This window comes from Neomonachus schauinslandi, chromosome 6, assembly GCF_002201575.2.
Source record: "Neomonachus schauinslandi chromosome 6, ASM220157v2, whole genome shotgun sequence".
Lineage (NCBI taxonomy): Eukaryota > Metazoa > Chordata > Mammalia > Carnivora > Phocidae > Neomonachus > Neomonachus schauinslandi.
The window spans coordinates 42,060,436-42,078,769 of NC_058408.1; the positions used below are offsets into that span (position 1 = coordinate 42,060,436).

Sequence of the window (18,334 nt, forward strand, 5' to 3'; positions counted from 1 at the left end):
TCGCCCCGGGGCATGCCGGGAATAAAGAGCACTCTTCCCCGCAGAGCCAGGTGGAAGCAACGGGGCCGGCCGACGCGGAAAAGCAGCCCACCACTTTGAGTGCAAGTTGCCGCCTCCTGATGCACACACACCACAGAGGGGGATACACGACGTTCCGCCTGTGGGTTGAGAGGAGGAGAAAGGCCCGACTTCCAGGTCGGGGGCCCCATCCCGGCGGGGGCCAGAAATCCTAACCCGTGGCTGGAGCACCGTCTATCCATTTTATACCGCTCACACACAGCCCTGGGAATTGCAAACAGGCTTGCGGTGAATGGGGGATGGATAGAGTGAACAGCCAAGTAGGGTCCTGATCGTCCAGGAGGAGAAAACTGAGTCCCCACGACTGCGCTCTAGAGTCAGAGGGACCAAAATGTTGCCACCAATGTTCCCGGGTCTGTGTGGGGCGTGATATAAATCCGCACCAGGATGGAGTCACACGTACGATTTGCCTTGATTAACAGGTTTCCTATTCTTTTTCTGTTTGTCCATTTTGTTTCTCTTCTTCTGTTTTCTGTATTATTTTTTTTGTTTTGTTTTGGCTCTCTGGGAATGCCTGTTCTCCTCTCCTCCCGGTTTGCATCCTTTTCCCCACTTCCTGTTCCTTTCCCTGCCCCCCTCCCTGCCCCACCAACCCACCCCACCCCCACTTACCACCCCTCCATGAGCAGTGGCCGCATCCATTACACTGAGATGTATGAAATGCTGACTCTCATGTCACCACCGCTAGGCCTCGGCAAGAGATGTCCCTCCAAAGTGGCATATAAGGTAGACCACCCCTTCCTTTGTTCTGGGCTAGAGACCAACAGGAAACGGGACCCAGCTGTGGGGAGGCCAGAACATGGGGAGGAAGCTGGGCTGGGGAGGTGGAGGAGGGAACCAAGGGGGAAAGAAACAATGAGATTGAAGGGCAAGGAAGGTTCCTGGAAGTATGGAGTCCTAGAACAATACAAAGCATGCTTGGCAAGACTCTTCACCATGAGATGTTTTATGTGTGATTCTGTGTTTCTACAAGCATGTGGCTTCTCGTGAATTACCAGATTACCAGAAAGGAAGTGTTAAGTAACGTGTTTCCTCAGAGGAGGCAGAGTGGTGGCCAGCAGGATAGCGTATATGGGCAAGAAGGAAGCCTACAGCGAAAGTGCTATCAGAGCCTATAAAAAAAAAAAACAACTTTCAATTAGATAAGCTAAGGAAATAAATGCAGAAATTTGTCTAAACACGGTTCAAGAAATTTTTAGGAGAGGGGAAAATCCTTAACAAATTTCTTCTTCTTTGACATAGGAAGGAACTGTGGCATGGTTCCTTCTAGGTATCAGAAAAAAAAGAACAACATGATCTCTATGATACATGAGGAAGGATCCAGCCCCCTCCCCCCATCAGCCCAGCTGCTGGGCTCTCTTGTCAGTACAAGGGAAAAGGTGACAACGGGCACAAGTTGCCCTCAGCATTAGATTTGCTTTCTTGGCATAACTGATGATGAGGGCTAGCCCTGGAGTCACGGCTGGATTCCCCATGGCTTGCTCAGAGCAGTGTTGTATATTGGAAGTCACCTGCTGTCAGGGTACTCAGAGCTTTGAGGCCTGATTTTCTTCTCCACCCATTAGTAATAGTTACTGTGGGGTGTTTAGACTGACCCAGTACTCCGGAGCTCTTTCATCTAGGAAGGCACCCAGCAATGTTACCACTTGTCTAGAAGCTTAAGGAAGTGGGAGAGAGATGGCATTCAGATACAAACAAGAAACTGACTTTACACTCTAAGACACCACGTCTGTGGAATCACATTAGGTGAGATGTTCCAACAGAGCATTATAGATCCTGCCTTGGGAAGAGACACATCCCTCCCTGCTAGGCTGGTGGTTCTGCCAGAGGACCTTCTAGCTGCTTCTACCTCCAAGTTGTACGGCTCCAGAGAGCATCTCCTTGGAACAGGGCCATTTCGGGTCCAGGACATGGCTCTTCATGCGCAGCTTATGGGCTGGCATCCTTTTTGCTCATGATGGCCACATCCAAAAGGACCAGGTGGTGGGACATGGCATTGAGTTCTTTGAATTTCTGGGATGAAGCTTGGGGGGAGAGGGGGTGTGGGGCCTGGAGGAAAAGTTAAAGGATTCCAAAAGCAAGATACTCTCTGGAAAGTGGATTTGGCCATTTCAGTTTGATCCCTTCCTTCGGGTGAGGGGAACAAGGCCTGCCCACTCTGCTCCTGCCTTGGTCACCCTTCTCTCATTCTCTCCTCTGCGCTCCGCAGCCTTCTTCCCCTAGACCCTGTTTGCACTCTCTTTTCCATCCTGCTCCACCTCATCCTTTGGATAAGTTGGACTTATGCATGTTTAATCATGTGCTGGCAAATTTCACCTTTTAAAGACTCAAAAAGGGGGCATCAGGATGCATCTTTCAAGTCAGATAAGCAAAGCGAAATCTCCCCCATCACTCTCCATGTGAGTTTTGGGGGTATCCATGGGACAAGGGGAAACAGAGAGCAGCCTTGAATCAGGGAATGGAGTCACCTCCCAGAGCTGACTCTTTTCTCTGAGCCACTTCTTTTAAAAATCACTTTCCATCCCCATGAAAGACATTCTTAGGACCATGGAGGAGTCCTGCAGAATGCTAGTCCCCCTTCTTTTGGAATTCGGCAACATTCCCTAGGAAAAAACTAACTACATAGCAGCGAGTGAGCCTTAAGTGAGAAGCAGAGAGAGGAGGTGGGACCGGGACAGGGAATCCTTGCCCTTCTTTTTTGTCTCTGCATTTGACCCTGTACTTCTCTTCTCTTCTCACCAAGGTTTCTTTCGATATTTTTTTTTCCTCCTGCTGTTTCTTTTCTCTCTTTCGCACAGAGGTTGGTCCTGATGAATATGCCAGTAGCCGAGGACATGACAGTCCACTTCACCTCCACACTTATGGCTCTGATCCGGACAGCTCTGGACATCAAAATTGCCAAAGGTGAGCCGGGGAGGGAAAACGGGATTCTGGAACAACTCACCCGAGGTGGCACAGGATGGAGACGTTCGAACTTGCATCCATCTGACAGCGCCGTGATGTGGAAATCAGCTCTGTAGGGTCCTAGTTTCACCTCTGACTTGGTAACTGTAATGTTTGCCATTTCTTCCTGGAAAAATGAATGGTTTGATAATCTCTAAGGCTCCTTCCAGCTCTACCAGCCTGCGATCTTCATTGTCTGGCACATAGTAGGCCCATAGAAGTCTTTGCTTATTGAATGAATGACTTTTGATTCTGTCCTTTCTTTCTTATGTGGTATCATCTCTAATGCCCCGGAAGGTTCGTGGCAGGGGCTATCGGGGCAGTACTTTGCTCCTCTCCATTTCTGATTCAGTGATTTCGGAGAGGAAAAGTTTACTATTTCCAGATGCACCTCCAGCCTTCCTGCTCTTGCCTGATGCAAATCCTTTTTAAAATCAGGTCACTCAGACTATGGAGTCAGAGTTGCTGGAAGAATTGATGTACGTCTCATGAGGCAGGGGAGGCTCCTTATGGCTCTTTTCATTTTTCCCTCTGATATATTAAGCACCTGGGAGGTGTTTCTAATGAATGAGGAAGCTGCTCTTGGTCTCGGGGCCTCAGATCTGTGGCAGGTTATCCCTGAGTCACTAAAAATGGGAGCAAATTTGGGTTCTGCTTCTGGTATTACAAGATCCACTGTCACTAAGTGCCAAGACTTCCTCTGAGAATATGAGGTGCCATGCTGATTCAGCTCCCACCCCCCACCCACTCCCTCAGTCCTTGGTATTTGTGTGTTTGTTCTATTTATGAAAATTTATCTTCTAGGTGGTGCAGACAGGCAGCAGCTAGACTCGGAGCTGCAAAAGGAGACCCTGGCCATCTGGCCTCACCTGTCCCAGAAGATGCTAGATCTGCTTGTGCCCATGCCCAAAGGTGTGGGGTCTCCTCCTGGGTAGCGTTGTCACTGTGGGCTCAGCATGCCACGGTCACGTCTTTTGGGAGAATAGGAAGTGATCAAGGAGATAAAGGTTGCTCTTTTATCCTTAGGAAACCCAAATCCCCCACTTCTTAATCCCTTTGCATTCACTGAAAACGTTTTTTCAAGATAGGTCACTGTAGTTGTGGGTGAAACTTCTTGGGCGCATAGCTCTCTCCCTGCCTGTAGTAGTGTTCAGCAAACCCTCACTCATTGGGAATAAGGGTGCCGTGACTTGGACATGGGAATCTAGACCAGTGGAGGTGATGCTTACTCATATGTGGTTTCTCATCAGTATCCTTACCCTCGCTGGGTGGCAGTGGAAGCTCCCTGAGGGCAGATCTGGGACCTCATCACTTTGTATCCCCAGGGTCCAGCACACATGGAGCTCTCCATAAATGTTGGCTAGATGGGTGGCTGAGGGAGCAAACCTGCTTCAGAGAGTGGGGAGGCTTGTGAGGTGTCCTCACTCTCTGCCACCTGTCTTCTCCCTGTTCCCTCCCATGCCACCTTTGTGGTTCTAGCCTCTGACCTGACTGTGGGCAAAATCTATGCAGCAATGATGATCATGGACTACTATAAACAGAGTAAGGTGAAGAAGCAGAGGCAGCAGCTAGAGGAACAGGTGAGGGTCACTGACAGCAGGGGAAGTGGGTGGGCCATGAGGAGTCATAGGAGGGCCCCTCTAGGGCCAGGCCTGCGCCTCCCTGGGGCTCAGAAGCAGAGGCTGGGGTGCAGGGTCCAGGAACGTTCTAGTGTTGGGGATTAGAAACCCAGGGGATCAGAGGATCAGGCATGATCCTATCTTACCCAAGTGAATGGTATCCCCCACTCCCCTGCTGGTAGACCCCATCATCACATGAATTCCTCCTTCCTGCTTTTAACACAGAAAAATGCACCCATGTTCCAGCGCATGGAGCCCTCATCTCTGCCTCAGGAGATCATTGCCAATGCCAAAGCCCTGCCCTATCTCCAGCAGGACCCTGTTTCAGGCCTGTGAGTATAACCAAGGATTCCACAGCCGTCCTGCTTGCATCCGATCACCAGCGCCATTGTGCAGGCCCAGAAATGGCCAGGAAGTAATAGTCTGAGCCAAGTGATCCTTTCTCTGAGTTTGAGAAGACAACAGTTTTTATTTTAAAATGGTTATTCAGCGGGGCTAATAGCATGTTCAGTCCTGGGGCCAGCTCGAGAGAGAGTGAATGGACCAAGAAAGAAGGGCATACGTTCATGTCTTCGCTCTACAAATAAGAAACTGGGGACTAAATAAGTTACCCAAAGGCATATGGCTAGTAGGAAGCTGAACTGGAAGTTTGTTATTCCTAACTACAGAGTATTCCCACTACACTGTTACCTGTAATGAACAAAAGGAACCTTAGATCAGGAAAAAATATATATATATTGGAAGCGGAAACAAAGCCTCAGTTAAGGAATTTGCCAACTCTTCTGAATTGTAAGCCCTAGCCCCCCACTTGGTCGTTAGTCATACATGATTTACTATAGCAGACATACCTCATTATAACCTGAACTTCTTTATATCAGCAAGCATGTCCAAGTTCCCAAAGGGCAGGAATCTCTCTACCCAAGGTGAGTGAGTTTTTGCAGTTGGGTTTAACCCGGTCTTCGTTCTCATGGAGCTGATAATCATTAAATACCACAACCTCAGTAATTATCAGGGGAATGAAATCAAGGCTTGGGAATGAGACCTCTGTCAGAATGCCATTTAGAGTTTCTCACACCACCAATTCCTTTCAGCCTGTGATGCTGGACACCTGTTTTTGAAAAGCATTGATTTCAGAGGTCTTAATCCAACACATTTGCAAGAGAAGCAAAGGACCAACATCACGACCAAGGCTATTCATTTTTACAGATATTTGATGTGATAAAATAGCAAGGTATGGATTCTCCTGTCTACAGAAAACCAGGAGAAGTCTGTCTTTGGTCTGTGCAGGAAGGGGGTATGACTGGAGCAGTGGAAACTTCCCAGGGGAAACTTCCCAGGGGAAATACAGGGTCTTTCAAGGGCTTTGGCTTAGAAAGAGAGGACACCCCTCCACCTAGGTCTCTCTCACCCCAACAATTTGCCATATTTAACTCCTACTACAACATCAGTCCAACTCCTCCCTGTGTTTATTGATACTTCTCCTCCTCGATTTGACCAATATTTATTAAAACCCCCTATGAGAGAAGAGCTGGCTCAGGCACTGGGGAGTTATCAGTCAACATGATCACAGCCCCCATGGAGATAAATATTGAAAAAGAAATTACAAAAGTGATGAAGGTTAAAATGCAGAAGGGTAGCCTCATGTGATACCACAGAAGAGAAGCAACACAGCGGTTCCAGGGTGTGGGGAGGCCTCCCTGTGGAAATAACATTTAACGAGACTCAAAGGCATGGTCTTCAAGGGTGGGGGGGGAAGGGGAGAAGCCTCAGGAACCTGAAAACTGTCAGGATGGCTGGAGCTGAGGTGATGAGCTCCATTGGGGCCAGCACGGGGAAGCATTATAAACAGGATACAGGAGTGAGGGTTTATCTAAGGATCATGGGGTTTTACTCATCAGTGTGACATGATCAGACTTGGGCTTTTCAGAGATGATTCTTGAAACCAATGTGGACTTGGATCAGAATGGAACAGTTTGAACGACAGAACTGCTTTTAGTATGTGATGGCAATTGTGTGAATTATTAATGACTGTGGCTTGGACTAATAGGATGGAGATGGGGAGAGATGCTCAGACTTGAAATATTATCAGGAGGGAGACTGGATGGGATGTGGTGATTGATTTGCCTCAGGGAGTGAAGGAGGGGAAAAAAAAAATCAAAGATGACCCACAAGTTTCCAGCATAAGGCTTTGGGTGGATGTTGGCACACTTCCTGAAAAGGGTTCAGAGGTAGAGGTCCTCAGGACCTTCTGCCCTCCCTGAGCTTATACCTGGTGGAAAGCCAGTCATGAAACAGAATTATCGGAAAGCAGAAAAGTTGTCATTTTCAGTGATTTGTACTAGGAGGAAAACAGTGTGGCATAATCTGAGTCCACCTCTGTTCTGGCGGTGGGGAGAGATCAGAGAGCATTTCATGAACAGAGTGAATTTTGAAGGATGAATTATAAATAATATGAAAAAAGTTTGCCGAGGGCAGGGGAGTTGGAGAGAAGCACTCTGCTCTCTGGGAACAGCCTGTATTAACGTCTTGAGGCAGAGAGAAGCCGGGCGGGCCCATTCAGTGAACTAAGAGTCCAGTGTGTCTGAAATTCAGGAGCAGGAGATAAAGGGCATGAGAAAGCAGGCAGGGTAGGAACCAGATCAGGAGAGGCCGTGTTCCAGACTTTATCCTAACAGTGAGAATCCAGACACGGTTTTTAAAGGAGGGAGTCACTCTCACTTCAAGTTATTCAACTCTAGGAGGTTGTTCAGTGATCCCAAGTGTCCTTTCTCTCTATTGGGGATTCTGTGGTGACTCAGAGAGCAGTGTCCATTTTGCTCCCAGTGGTTCTCAGAAGGCACACTGAGGACCTGTAAGCAGGTCATTTAAATATCAGATCGCTCTGTATCAGTTGTGAAAATTCAGCAAACATCCTCCTGGCAGCAAGGGGACAGGTGGGATGACTCTCCGCTCTTCAGATCTCTCCCTGTGATCCCAGTCAAGGTAAGATTGTGCCTATGGATTATTTTTAAGTAAATTTGTTCATGCATCAGATTTTCCAGCGGATCCATTCATGAGTGCAGTACCCTCCACTATGAAATGGCTGTCCCTGGAGTACAGGGCGATGCCCCGCCTCTCTCCCTTCCTGCTGCAGCCCCATCCCCGACCACCGTCCCTCTTCCCACCATCAGGAGGCTCACTCCGCGTTCTTGAGTAGGTCAGAGGGCACCTGTTACAGTGCTAGTCGCAGTGAATGGCAGCAACAGACACCTTCTCCGGAGAGGCTGGCTACCTCTTTCTCTCCTAACCAGCCCCGTGGGTCCCATTGGCTAAGAGTGTCTGCAGGTTCCCGACAGTGGTTTAAACCGGGATGGCTCACCATAGCTTTCATTCAGAGGCCTCTTACCTCATCACCATTTAAGTATCCTCCTCCATAACCATCAACCCAGAAGTTACCACCTCGGAGATCATCCCACCCAGTTCATAAACCAACAGACATAGTGTCTGGCACAGAATTGTCCATCAGTGAATGTTCATGGCATTGAATTGTTTAGTTTGGCCAAGGATGTTGGCACAATAAGACCATATTTCTGCTGAGACTGGGGGAAATTTTTTAAAAGACCATGACTGCTTAATATTTAAACAAACTGTTCACTGTTTAAACTGCAGTATTTTTTTTTCCTCTGCTGAAGGGAGAAACTGAGCAGAAACAGGTTTGTAATCGAGCATGGGTCTTCCATATGGCTGAGTGTGACAAATAATGTTGTTTGTCATGGATAGACTAGTCACCAGCAGAATTCTGATGAATGGTTCCAAATGCAGGTTGAAAACAGTGGCTTCTCCTTTCCAATGCTTTTTTCTTTCTTTTTTTTTTAACTTTTTTTATCCTAGGGTCCAGCCCCCTGTCAGTTGCCAGCCTTACACCCAGCCAGTGCTGACGGGTGTTGCCCTTGCCAGAAAGGAAGTCCCCCATCTGGGGTGGGGAGCTAGCAGCAGTGGCTATGACAGGACTTCCCCTTTCTCCTGTGTACACGTGACGTCTGACTTTGCCGTTGCTTTTCAGGAGTGGCCGTAGCGGGTACCCTTCGATGAGTCCGCTCTCCCCCCAGGAAATATTCCAGTTGGCTTGTATGGACCCAGCCGATGGACAATTCCAGGAACAGCAGTCTCTGGTGAATGAATGAGTTACATGACCTCAAAAATAGTTCCTTGGTTTCCCGACCCCTCCCACTCTCATTTCCGAATCTTATTTCATAGCTGTGGTTTATCAGGAAAACCCTTTCTGATAGTCCTGCCACTTAGTTACCGTGCTTTCTCTCCTTTTGTGGCTGAATTTCTCATGTTCTCTGACAAATGCTCCCTCTGCAGGTTTTAACAATCCCAGAGACCCCTTACCTGCTTCAGGAACCCAGATCGCTTCAGGCCAAACCTTCTTAATTTATGCCTGTAAGCAGCAAATGTAGACGCAAGAGTCACTAAATCTTGCCTTTGATATGGAGCCTTAGGATGAACCATCAGAATGAGTGGCACCAAATGGACAGCTTAGTGTAGCCAGGTACTGCTTCTGGGAACACAGGAATGCCCTATGCCAGCCCTCTGGAGATGCCCACCTCCTGGATAACTCAGGGGAGCATGTGTGACCATGACGAGCTGTCAGCCAAGAGTTACAGAAAAATCTCTTACCTCTTTTCTTTGTGTCCCTTTTGGTCACAATTCTATAAATCAAGTACATACTAAGAGGTCCCTAAAATCCCTCCCCTGAGCCTAAAGTTTTTCATTAGCATAAATGGTAAAATTCCTGAGAAACCTATTGAATCAAGTTTAAGCTGGGGGGGCGGTGCGCATTGACCTTTAGCTTTTGCTAATACAAAGCTAAAATAGCTTTGTGTTTTGATTCCCAATGATAATAGACTTCACCGTCATCCTTAGTTCAGGAGCCTGAGATCAACATCCGTCCTGAACTTAGAATCAAAGCCCAAGTGTTCATGGGCCTGGAAAGAAAAAGACAAAACTCAACATTTGCAAAAGTCCACATAGACCGCTTATCCTGAGTTCCGTGTCACTTTGATTATAATCCATCTGTGTGTTTTTTTTCTCTCCCCTTCTCTCCTCACCCCCTCCACTGCTACTGTGCACCCCAGAGCCATCCTGGATGGGTGATGTGGGTGCAATATGGGACTGGCCTGTTTATGGAGTGCATGTCTGATCGCATGGGAACCCTTAGAGGGGGCAAAACCCTCCGGTAGCTCAAACAAATGGGTGATTCCGTCTCCTGTGACTGCTGAGACAGGGAGTTCTGTGTAGATGTTTGGGACACCACTAGACCAAACCCTCTCAGGGTGTGAGTACCTTGGGTGTTCTTGGTAAGGTAGGCAGGAATCCTTGGACTATTTCCTGCCTTCCCTTCTGAGGAACTTAGCACCATGGACTAATTGGTACAGATAGTTTGATTCTTAAAAGAAGTGCCTCTCAGCATTTTACAGCTTGTCTGCCTGATGATGTGTCTGGCTGGGAAAATCTCAGTAATGTGTCCTTTCTTTCACAGGGAGGCTTTCTTTATTACGTCATTATTTCTGTGGGTTCCCCAGGGCTGAGCCATAGTGCCAGGACGTTTTGGATCTGTGTTCATCTCATTGTCAGTACTGGTGTCTGTAATTCAGTTCAGGTGTCAGCCCATGCCACACGCTCACCACTGTGTACTCCTGCCCATCCCTTGGGGCCCCCTGCTCCACGTCCAGAGGCGTGGCCATGATTTGTGCATGTGTCTTATCCCACCTCTCACCCCCCCACAAACTGCAGTGTTGTTACCACGTCTGTTTTAAGTCGGACCTGTGTGCTTTATAAAGCATGTAGTGCACACACTAAAATTTCCTCAAGCGCACATATCACATGTTCTAGGAGGGCAGTCCTCCCATTCACACCAGAAACCACCCGGCCATGTGGTCTTGGAGGCGAGCCGGGTCTCGGGCACCCTTTCCTTCAGCAGTGCCCTATTTAAACAACTAGGTTTTCAGGGTGTCATTCTCTAAATATAAAATAGCTTTTTTTCCCTGGTGAAATCTCCAGATGTCCAGGATATTTCTAGGTCTCTTTGGTGGCCCATGGTAAACATTTCTAAGGCAACTCTTCCCCTTAGGCAGTGACAGTAGCTATCTGTGTGGATCACGTACGTTTGCCAAACTAACAAACATTCTTTAACCAGGAAAACCACCTAAAAGAGCTGGCCCCTTAGAGAGTTCCAATCTAATCTTCTAGAGTGGCACAGGCCAGTATAATAGCCACTGCCCACATGTGGCCATTGAGCACTTGGATTGAGATGTGCTGTACGTAGAAAATACATGCCCATGTCAAAGACGTGGTGCCAAAAAGAAGGTGAAATATCCCAAGTTTTAGATTGATTGCATGTTGACATGAGAATATTTGGATATATTGGGCTAAATATATTAAACTTGATGGTTTTTAAAATTTTTTTAAATGTAGTTCCTAGGAAATTTAAAATTACAGAGGCACTTTGCATACTACTTTTATTGGACAGCACTAGTGGAGAGCATCCCTGACAAATGGCTATCTATCACATTTTTTGAATGGTTTCAATCAGAAAGAAAGTTCTCAGCTAATCAAATCATGTGTCTTAAGGTTTGAGATGATATATTTGACACCAGAAATTGGTGACTTTCTTTAGAATAGTGGTTTCTGTTTGACAAATAGCTTCTTCCAATTAATAAGCCTAACAAACACTACCAACTTTCAGAAAGTAAACTTCACAAATCTAAGAAGTACTATGACTGATAAGGTTTTACAGAGCTATAAAATCGGGAGCACTGCTTAGAGGTAAATAAGAGGGTACTTGACTAGAAAAGGTAGTCTTTACCTTTCAGTCCCTGGTAGAGTTTTCTGTTTGGGACATCTGGTATACCACAAGTGCACACATAGATGCACACATATATACACATACAACTGAGACCTTAAAGATGCAAGTCTCTCTTCTAAAAACCATTCTTGTTATGGAGGAGGCAGAATCATCCACCGGAGGTGAGAAGCAATGAGATGGAACCAAGTCCCACAAGCTTGGCTGTGTGTTTATTTCCAGGAGCCAGAGGTTAGTGAATTAAAAAGCGTGCAGTCCTCTAACCATGGCATCTACCTTCCTTCGGACACCCAGGAGCATACGGGATCGGGGAGGGCATCCTCTATGCCACGCCTGACTATGGATCCCCAGGTAAAAAGCTATCACCACCTACCATGTGTAGTGGCATCCTGGACTGTATTGAATTGGTGGGTTATGAAAAAAATCATCTGATATTTTCAGGTGAGCCCTCGACTTGCCCCCATCCCTTCCGTATAAGCAAAATCTGGCTCATGGGCCTTCTCTTTAGAGTCTGCTTGCTCCTCCACAGTGTGTTTTTAGTGAAGCCCTAAGCATAAAAGTCTAACTCCTTCTGGATGGGCTCAACATCTTCAAGACTCAACCAGCCATGCAAGAAATATTTTCCAGGATTTTCCCTGTGGTTCTTTTTTTTCCTTTCCACCTTTCCTGGCTTCCCCAGCACATATGCAGTTACTTAACACACACAGCTCTGTGTCGGGACCGTCTGTCCTAACCAGTGCAGGCCACGCCTCATTTCTTTGTCTGTTTTTCTGGCTTCTTTTTTTCTGTCTGTCTGTCTTACATCAAGTTTTGACAGAGAGAAGAAGTTTTTGTGGATCTGTTTTAACATCTGTGGCAAATCAAAATGCAAGAGTTGAAGGTGGGGCCGGGGAGGGGGGCGGGGGGATGGATGATAGCAATGCATTCTTAGATGCTGCCCAGCTACGAGCTGTCCTAAGCTCCTGTGCTATAGGGAAGGGCCTTCCCTGGTGAGAGCAACAAATAAAAGGCAAAGTTATGCTTCTTTCATGGTGCAGACTTTTTGATAATTGCCCTCACATATTTCAGAGTGGCTCAAGGTTCACTGCAGGTCCTGGCTGGGCCCCTATGGTAGAGGGCTCTATGGGAAGCTTGCACTGTACACTTACTGCTTGCTTTCCTGAGCATGAAGACAAGACCCTGGATAAGTCTCAGTGTCTATGTTACCATAGCATAGGACACTTGCTGCCAGCTAAGATCTGAGCAAGAGGGATTCAAGGAAGGTTACAGTTTGCAGTCTTCAACAATCTTTAGCTCACTTCTCCCTTACTTTTAGACCTTTTCCGTAATTAATCCAGATTTTGTGTTCCTCTGGGGGCCCCTATTTCCAGGTGGTGACAGATCCCAGCTCCATGAGACGTTCATTTTCCACGATTCGGGATAAGCGTTCAAATTCCTCATGGTTAGAGGAATTCTCCATGGAGAGAAGCAGTGAAAACACCTACAAGTCACGTCGTCGGAGTTACCACTCCTCACTGAGACTGTCAGCTCATCGCCTGAATTCTGACTCAGGTAAGGGGGTCTTCCCTGTTCACCTCCTTTCAGGCTCCTGCGCTGGTGACCAGTTCTGACAAGAACTGAAAATCACTGGCACAGGATTCAGATAAGGATACAGGTTGAGGAGAGCAAGGGAAGAAAGAACACTTGTCACCAGGAAAGAGTTCCCTATCTGATTTATCCTGAAACAAAGTCTTCTATATTCATCATAAAGGCTGAAATTTCTTTCTTTCAGAGTAGGGCTATAGAAGTCATTAAAATGTATAGAACCGTTGAATCAATTACGTTTTACACCTGAAACTAATATAATCTATTTTAATTATACTTCAATAATTAAAAAAATTGAGATTTTCAAATAACCTTCTGCAAAACCACTGAGGTTCCTTAGGGGGTTTCTTTTTTTTTTTATTATTAAAGATTTTTATTTATTTATTTGATGACAGCACAAGTAGGCAAAGCAGGAGGGAGAAGCAGGCTCTCTGCTGAGCAGGGAGCCCAATGTGGGGCTCGATCCCAGGACCCCAGGATCATGACCTGACCTGAAGGCAGCCGCTTAACCCACTGAGCCACCCAGGTGCCCTGCCTTAGGGGGTCTCTCTAACACATTCCTGGCAGGGGCTGGGCTCTTACCGCCAACTCCACTTCAACCCCAGTAGTGCTACCTGGAATTTTTTTAGGTTTTTGAGTTTTGTTTGTCTTTTTTAAGGAAAAGGGTCATACTGATAGAGTTCGAAGCATTCTCATGATTTTCTAATGGTTTCTATTTTACTAGATGAGGAAACAGATCACAAAGCAGTGACATGCCTCTAGCATAGGGCCAGTAAGTGGCAGAAATGGGACTAGAAGTCCTCAGTGGACTGAAACCCTTTGACCTCCATCCCTTTACTGATGCCACACCCGTGTTTAGGACATAGAGAATTCCTGGGCCATATTGTTGGCAAAGATTCTATCTTAATTGTGTTTTAGCATAAACAGAAGCAGAAGAGAAGCAAGTGCATCCTTTGACATGTGTGTCTTTCCAATGGCAACTTGCACACTTTCCTCTTCACAAAAGGGTAATTTTCTAACCTTTCCCTCCTGCCTCCCTTTCAGATCACCTGTTGACATGCCTGGAGAAGCTAGTATTCCTCAGGGGCCCAGTCCCTCCCAGGCTGTATGACATCTCTTTATGTTCAGAGGCCAGTATGTGTAGAGTTGTGATCACGTGCTTTTGTCATCTCTCCCAGGCCACAAGTCTGACACCCACCGCTCAGGGGGCAGAGAGCGGGGACGGTCGAAAGAGCGAAAGCATCTTCTCTCTCCCGATGTCTCCCGCTGCAACTCAGAGGAGCGAGGGACCCAGGCCGACTGGGAGTCCCCGGAGCGCCAGCAGTCCAGGTCTCCCAGTGAGGGCCGGTCACAGACCCCCAACAGACAGGTGAGCCTGGAGAGGAAGTGGAGCCCCTGTAGAAAGAAACGGAGGGGTGGTCTGCTAACATTAGGTGCAAAATGTGGGCATCCGGTATGTGACAAAATGTGACACCTTGGTGTCACAGCAAACTCTACCCATTGTGCATGGAAGTTGGCTACTTCATGCTTGTGTACTCAGAAAACCAGATAGTTCCCCCAAGAAAGACAACGGTATCTAGAAGTCATTCCATCTCAGTCCTCAGAACCCAGAGGTACAAAGTCACAAGTAAGTTCACAGAAGTCTCAGCCAGATTTAGGAGGAAAGGATCACCTCTAGCCAGAAAAGTTTCTTTGACCAGTTGCATGATCCTTAGTTACAGTGATGATTCATCTCTCAGCACAGGATTTATCATTTGGATCAGTTCAACCTCATTTACCTAGCTTCCAGCCATCCCAAAAGGAAGACCCCGTTCTCCTTCCAGCCCCTGCCTAAGAAATCACTACCCGAGCTGTGTGAAAACATTCTCTTGACTCCCGCTTTCCTCCTCACTCCCAGCCTGAACTCTGTTTAAGGCTATGGGAGCCCAGATGGGAGACCCCCTCACCAGCAGTGAGCAGAGGGGAAGGGGACGGTCTGCTACAGTAGACTTTAGAGGCAGTTAAGAAGTTTCTTCTAGAGCAGTGGCTTTCAAATTTTAGTGAACAGAATCACGAAAGCTTATTAGAACTGCATATTCCAGGGACCTAGAGGGCTCTGCTTGCTTCAGTAGTGAGACCAGCTAGAAAGGGAAAAGCAGAAAGTTGAAAGGACCCCTACTTCCCCAGGAACTTCTGAGCAGGTGGTTCGTTACCAGTGCCGGGCTCAGGGACCCTTGGGTCTAGGTGAGCAGATCAAGTAAGGCCTGAAGCAGCAGCTGAGCATGTGGGTATAGAAGCTGAGTTAACCTCAACCAGCCACTGAAGACATGAAGGCAAAGAGTGAAGATGAGGGAAGAAGTTTCCATTCTCTCAGATCCACTTCCCAGGGAAGGTTTCCCAGACAGCGACCCCTTAGCATCCATTCACCTTGCATGTAGCTGTCTTCCTTCGAGGTTGCAAGGCTTTCTTTCCGTGTGCCCCCTGTTAACCTTTTTTGAGCTTCCAGATCCTTGCTCCTCTAAGTGTGTGCTCCATGGTCCAGCCGCACCTGGGAGCGTGATAGAAATGCAGAGTCTCGGACCCCACCCCAGACCTGCTGAGCCTGCTTGCCCTGGTCTCCACGGTGGAGACTCCTCCGTCTCCTTCAGTCCCTCCCTTCCTAAGCGGAGGGGACCCCCCAGCTCAGATCTCCCTCCCCCAGGCTCCAAGGACTCTCTGGAGGGAGGGTTGGCGACCTTACCCAGGCCCCACGTAGGGATCAGGCCAGGCGCGGCCTAACCTGCCTTGTTTGTCCCGCTGCGCAGGGCACAGGTTCCCTGAGTGAAAGCTCCATCCCCTCCATCTCTGACACCAGCACCCCAAGACGAAGTCGCCGGCAGCTCCCACCTGTTCCCCCAAAGCCGCGGCCCCTCCTTTCCTACAGCTCCCTGCTGCACCACACCGGGAGCATCTCCCCGCCGCCGGCTGACGGAAGCGAGGGCGGCTCCCCGCTCACCTCCCAGGCGCTGGAGAGCACGGAGGCCGGCCTGGTGGAGGCTCCCGGCTCCCGGCTCGGCCAGCAGGGCCCGCACTGCTCCCCTCAGCGCTACATCTCCGAGCCCTACCTGGCCCTGCACGAAGACTCCCACGCCTCGGACTGTGGCGAGGAGGAGACGCTCACCTTCGAAGCTGCCGTGGCCACCAGCCTGGGCCGCTCCAACACCATTGGCTCGGCGCCGCCACTGAGGCATGGCTGGCAGATGCCCAACGGGCACTATCGGCGGTGGCGGCGCGGGGGGCCTGGGCCCGGCGTCATGTGTGGGCCTGTCAGCGACCTCCTGAGTGACACGGAAGAAGACGACAAGTGCTAGAGGCTGCTCCCCCCTCCGATGCATGCTCTTCTCTCCACCGAGTTGGGAAGCCAGTGCTGCCCGGGGGGGAGGAAGATGGGAGGACACCGTGCATCATCAGACGAGAGGAACCAAGGGACACCAGGAAAACCAGGGGCACCTGCCCCATTGCTTTACTTCCCTTTGCAAGATGGGCCCTGCCCGCGTGCTGCCTCTTTGCTGGGGACAGGAAATTTGAGAAGGTGCAGGGGGCTTCCCGTGGCAGGAGGGACATGAGGATGGCTTTGCTTCCCCTTGCCCCTTCCCCCTTTGCTGTCAGCTCAGCCGCGGAGGGATGGAGCTGGCCTGTGTCTACACCCCTTGCCCTGAAAAGCCTGGAAGACTTTCTGGCTCTTCGCTATGGAGTCGTGGAGACCCCAGCAGAGGGGTCCCCTCCCTCAGCAGCTCTTGCTCCCCGGCCAGCACCCCTGCCAGGGAGGGCAACCACAAGAGCATCTCCTGCACACTCCCCTCCGGCTCGCTTCCCCCAGAGAAGTGCAGGCTAAGTGCGGGAGTGTTGGATGCCAGGGGTCGGAGGCCAAAAAGGAAAAGCTGAAGTGGCAGAAGGGGTCAGGGTGCTATGGCAGCAGCAGCGAGGGCTGGTCTGGGTGAGCAAAGCCATAGTCAGGCAGCCGCACCCCGGGGGAGAGGCTCAAAGAGATGGAGGGAATGGGGGTGCGGGGAGGGACAGTGCCGTCTCTTTGAAGCCTGTCACCTCTTCAGTAGGTGCTGGCTTAGGATAGGCCAGGGACGGCCCTCAGGCTCCACTGAGGCTCCGGGAAGGGTGTATTTGGAAAGCATTTAACAACCCCTGTGCCAGAGCACTAGCCGGTGTGAGCAGAAGTCCAGCCAGGACTCTGCCAGGCCTTAGCCCTGCAAATGCTGGTCCTAAGGGATCCCTGGTGGTGGGGGGCACTTAAGGCAGAGTCTGTTTTCCATCCAGTAGAGAAGAATCTGGAACCAGCACATAGGACCGAATGTCAAGGTGGACTCTGGGCCAGGAGGCAGTGGGCCTTTCTGCCAAGCAGCGAGGCCCCGAGCCAGAGGCCCAGGCTTCCCTGCCACTCCCTGAGATGGTAGTGCACACATACCCAAGGTGGGCCCTCCATCACTGAGTAGAGACTTCTAGAGCGAGAGGAAAGGCGGCCAGACCGAAATGTGAAACTCCCATGAGAGAGTCAGGCTGAGTTCACTGAGGACCTCCTGGGAGGAGGGCCCCTTCCGCAGCTAGTTGGTGAAGTGAGGGTCAGTTTGTCCTGACACTTGGAAGGTGATTAGTAAATATACCTCAGCTGAGACCTGGGCTGCTCCTCCTAGCCACGGAGACTCTGACGTGACCTCATCACACAGTGTCATGAGACGGGGGTTCCCCATGGCCCTGCGTACTCCCTGGGGCCGGGACGAGGCTTTTTCTCTCCCCAGGGTAGGAGCTGGGCAGAAGACGGCCTCAGGCCACTGTGTCATTCTTAACCACCACCCCCCCAAACTCAGAAGCATGGAGAAAGAGACTTCCTTGACTAATCAGTCCTCGCCTTGTATCGATTGTCCACTCGGGGAAGCACATCACTCCCTCTATCTGGTGGAAATGTCCCATCCCCTCAACGTCCTCCCTTCTCTCCTCCCAAGGGCTGGAAGGGCCTGCTGGAGAAGGGTGCCAGGCAGGCGTTCCCTTCACAACCACGAGCAGGCCGAGCTGGCCTCACAGGCCCCTCCCCTGGCCCGAGATCCCCTCACAGGCCCCTCCCCTGGCCCGAGATCCCCGCGGCTGAACACTTTCTCCATCCTCCTCCAGCCAGGCCAGCCTCCACCTCTTGGGGAGGAGAAGCGAGGGGCTGTTCTTTTTCTTAGAAGGAGCCTCTTTTGACTTCTGGTTTTTTGTCTGTTTTGGTTGAAATAGAACTAAGACATAGTTGCAT

At 49.4% G+C, this 18,334-nt stretch overlaps 1 protein-coding gene across 3 annotated transcripts in view; it reads left to right on the forward strand.

Moving 5' to 3' along the window:
- The window catches only part of CACNA1E (calcium voltage-gated channel subunit alpha1 E), a 276,327-nt gene extending 259,630 nt beyond the window's left edge, over positions 1 to 16,697 (forward strand). For 2 of the 3 annotated variants that reach the window (XM_021682568.1, XM_021682569.1), the window contains 9 exons: positions 708 to 804; positions 2,877 to 2,982; positions 3,826 to 3,933; positions 4,501 to 4,601; positions 4,866 to 4,972; positions 8,683 to 8,791; positions 12,858 to 13,038; positions 14,250 to 14,440; positions 15,855 to 16,697. In XM_021682568.1, coding sequence (XP_021538243.1) covers positions 708 to 804; positions 2,877 to 2,982; positions 3,826 to 3,933; positions 4,501 to 4,601; positions 4,866 to 4,972; positions 8,683 to 8,791; positions 12,858 to 13,038; positions 14,250 to 14,440; positions 15,855 to 16,400 — 1,546 coding nt within the window. In that variant the 3' untranslated portion in view covers positions 16,401 to 16,697. Of the gene's footprint in view, positions 1 to 707; positions 805 to 2,876; positions 2,983 to 3,825; positions 3,934 to 4,500; positions 4,602 to 4,865; positions 4,973 to 8,682; positions 8,792 to 11,709; positions 11,839 to 12,857; positions 13,039 to 14,249; positions 14,441 to 15,854 lie in introns of all 3 variants that reach the window. The other variant, XM_021682567.1, reaches the window with a different exon arrangement.
- Positions 16,698 to 18,334: the final 1,637 nt, after the last annotated feature.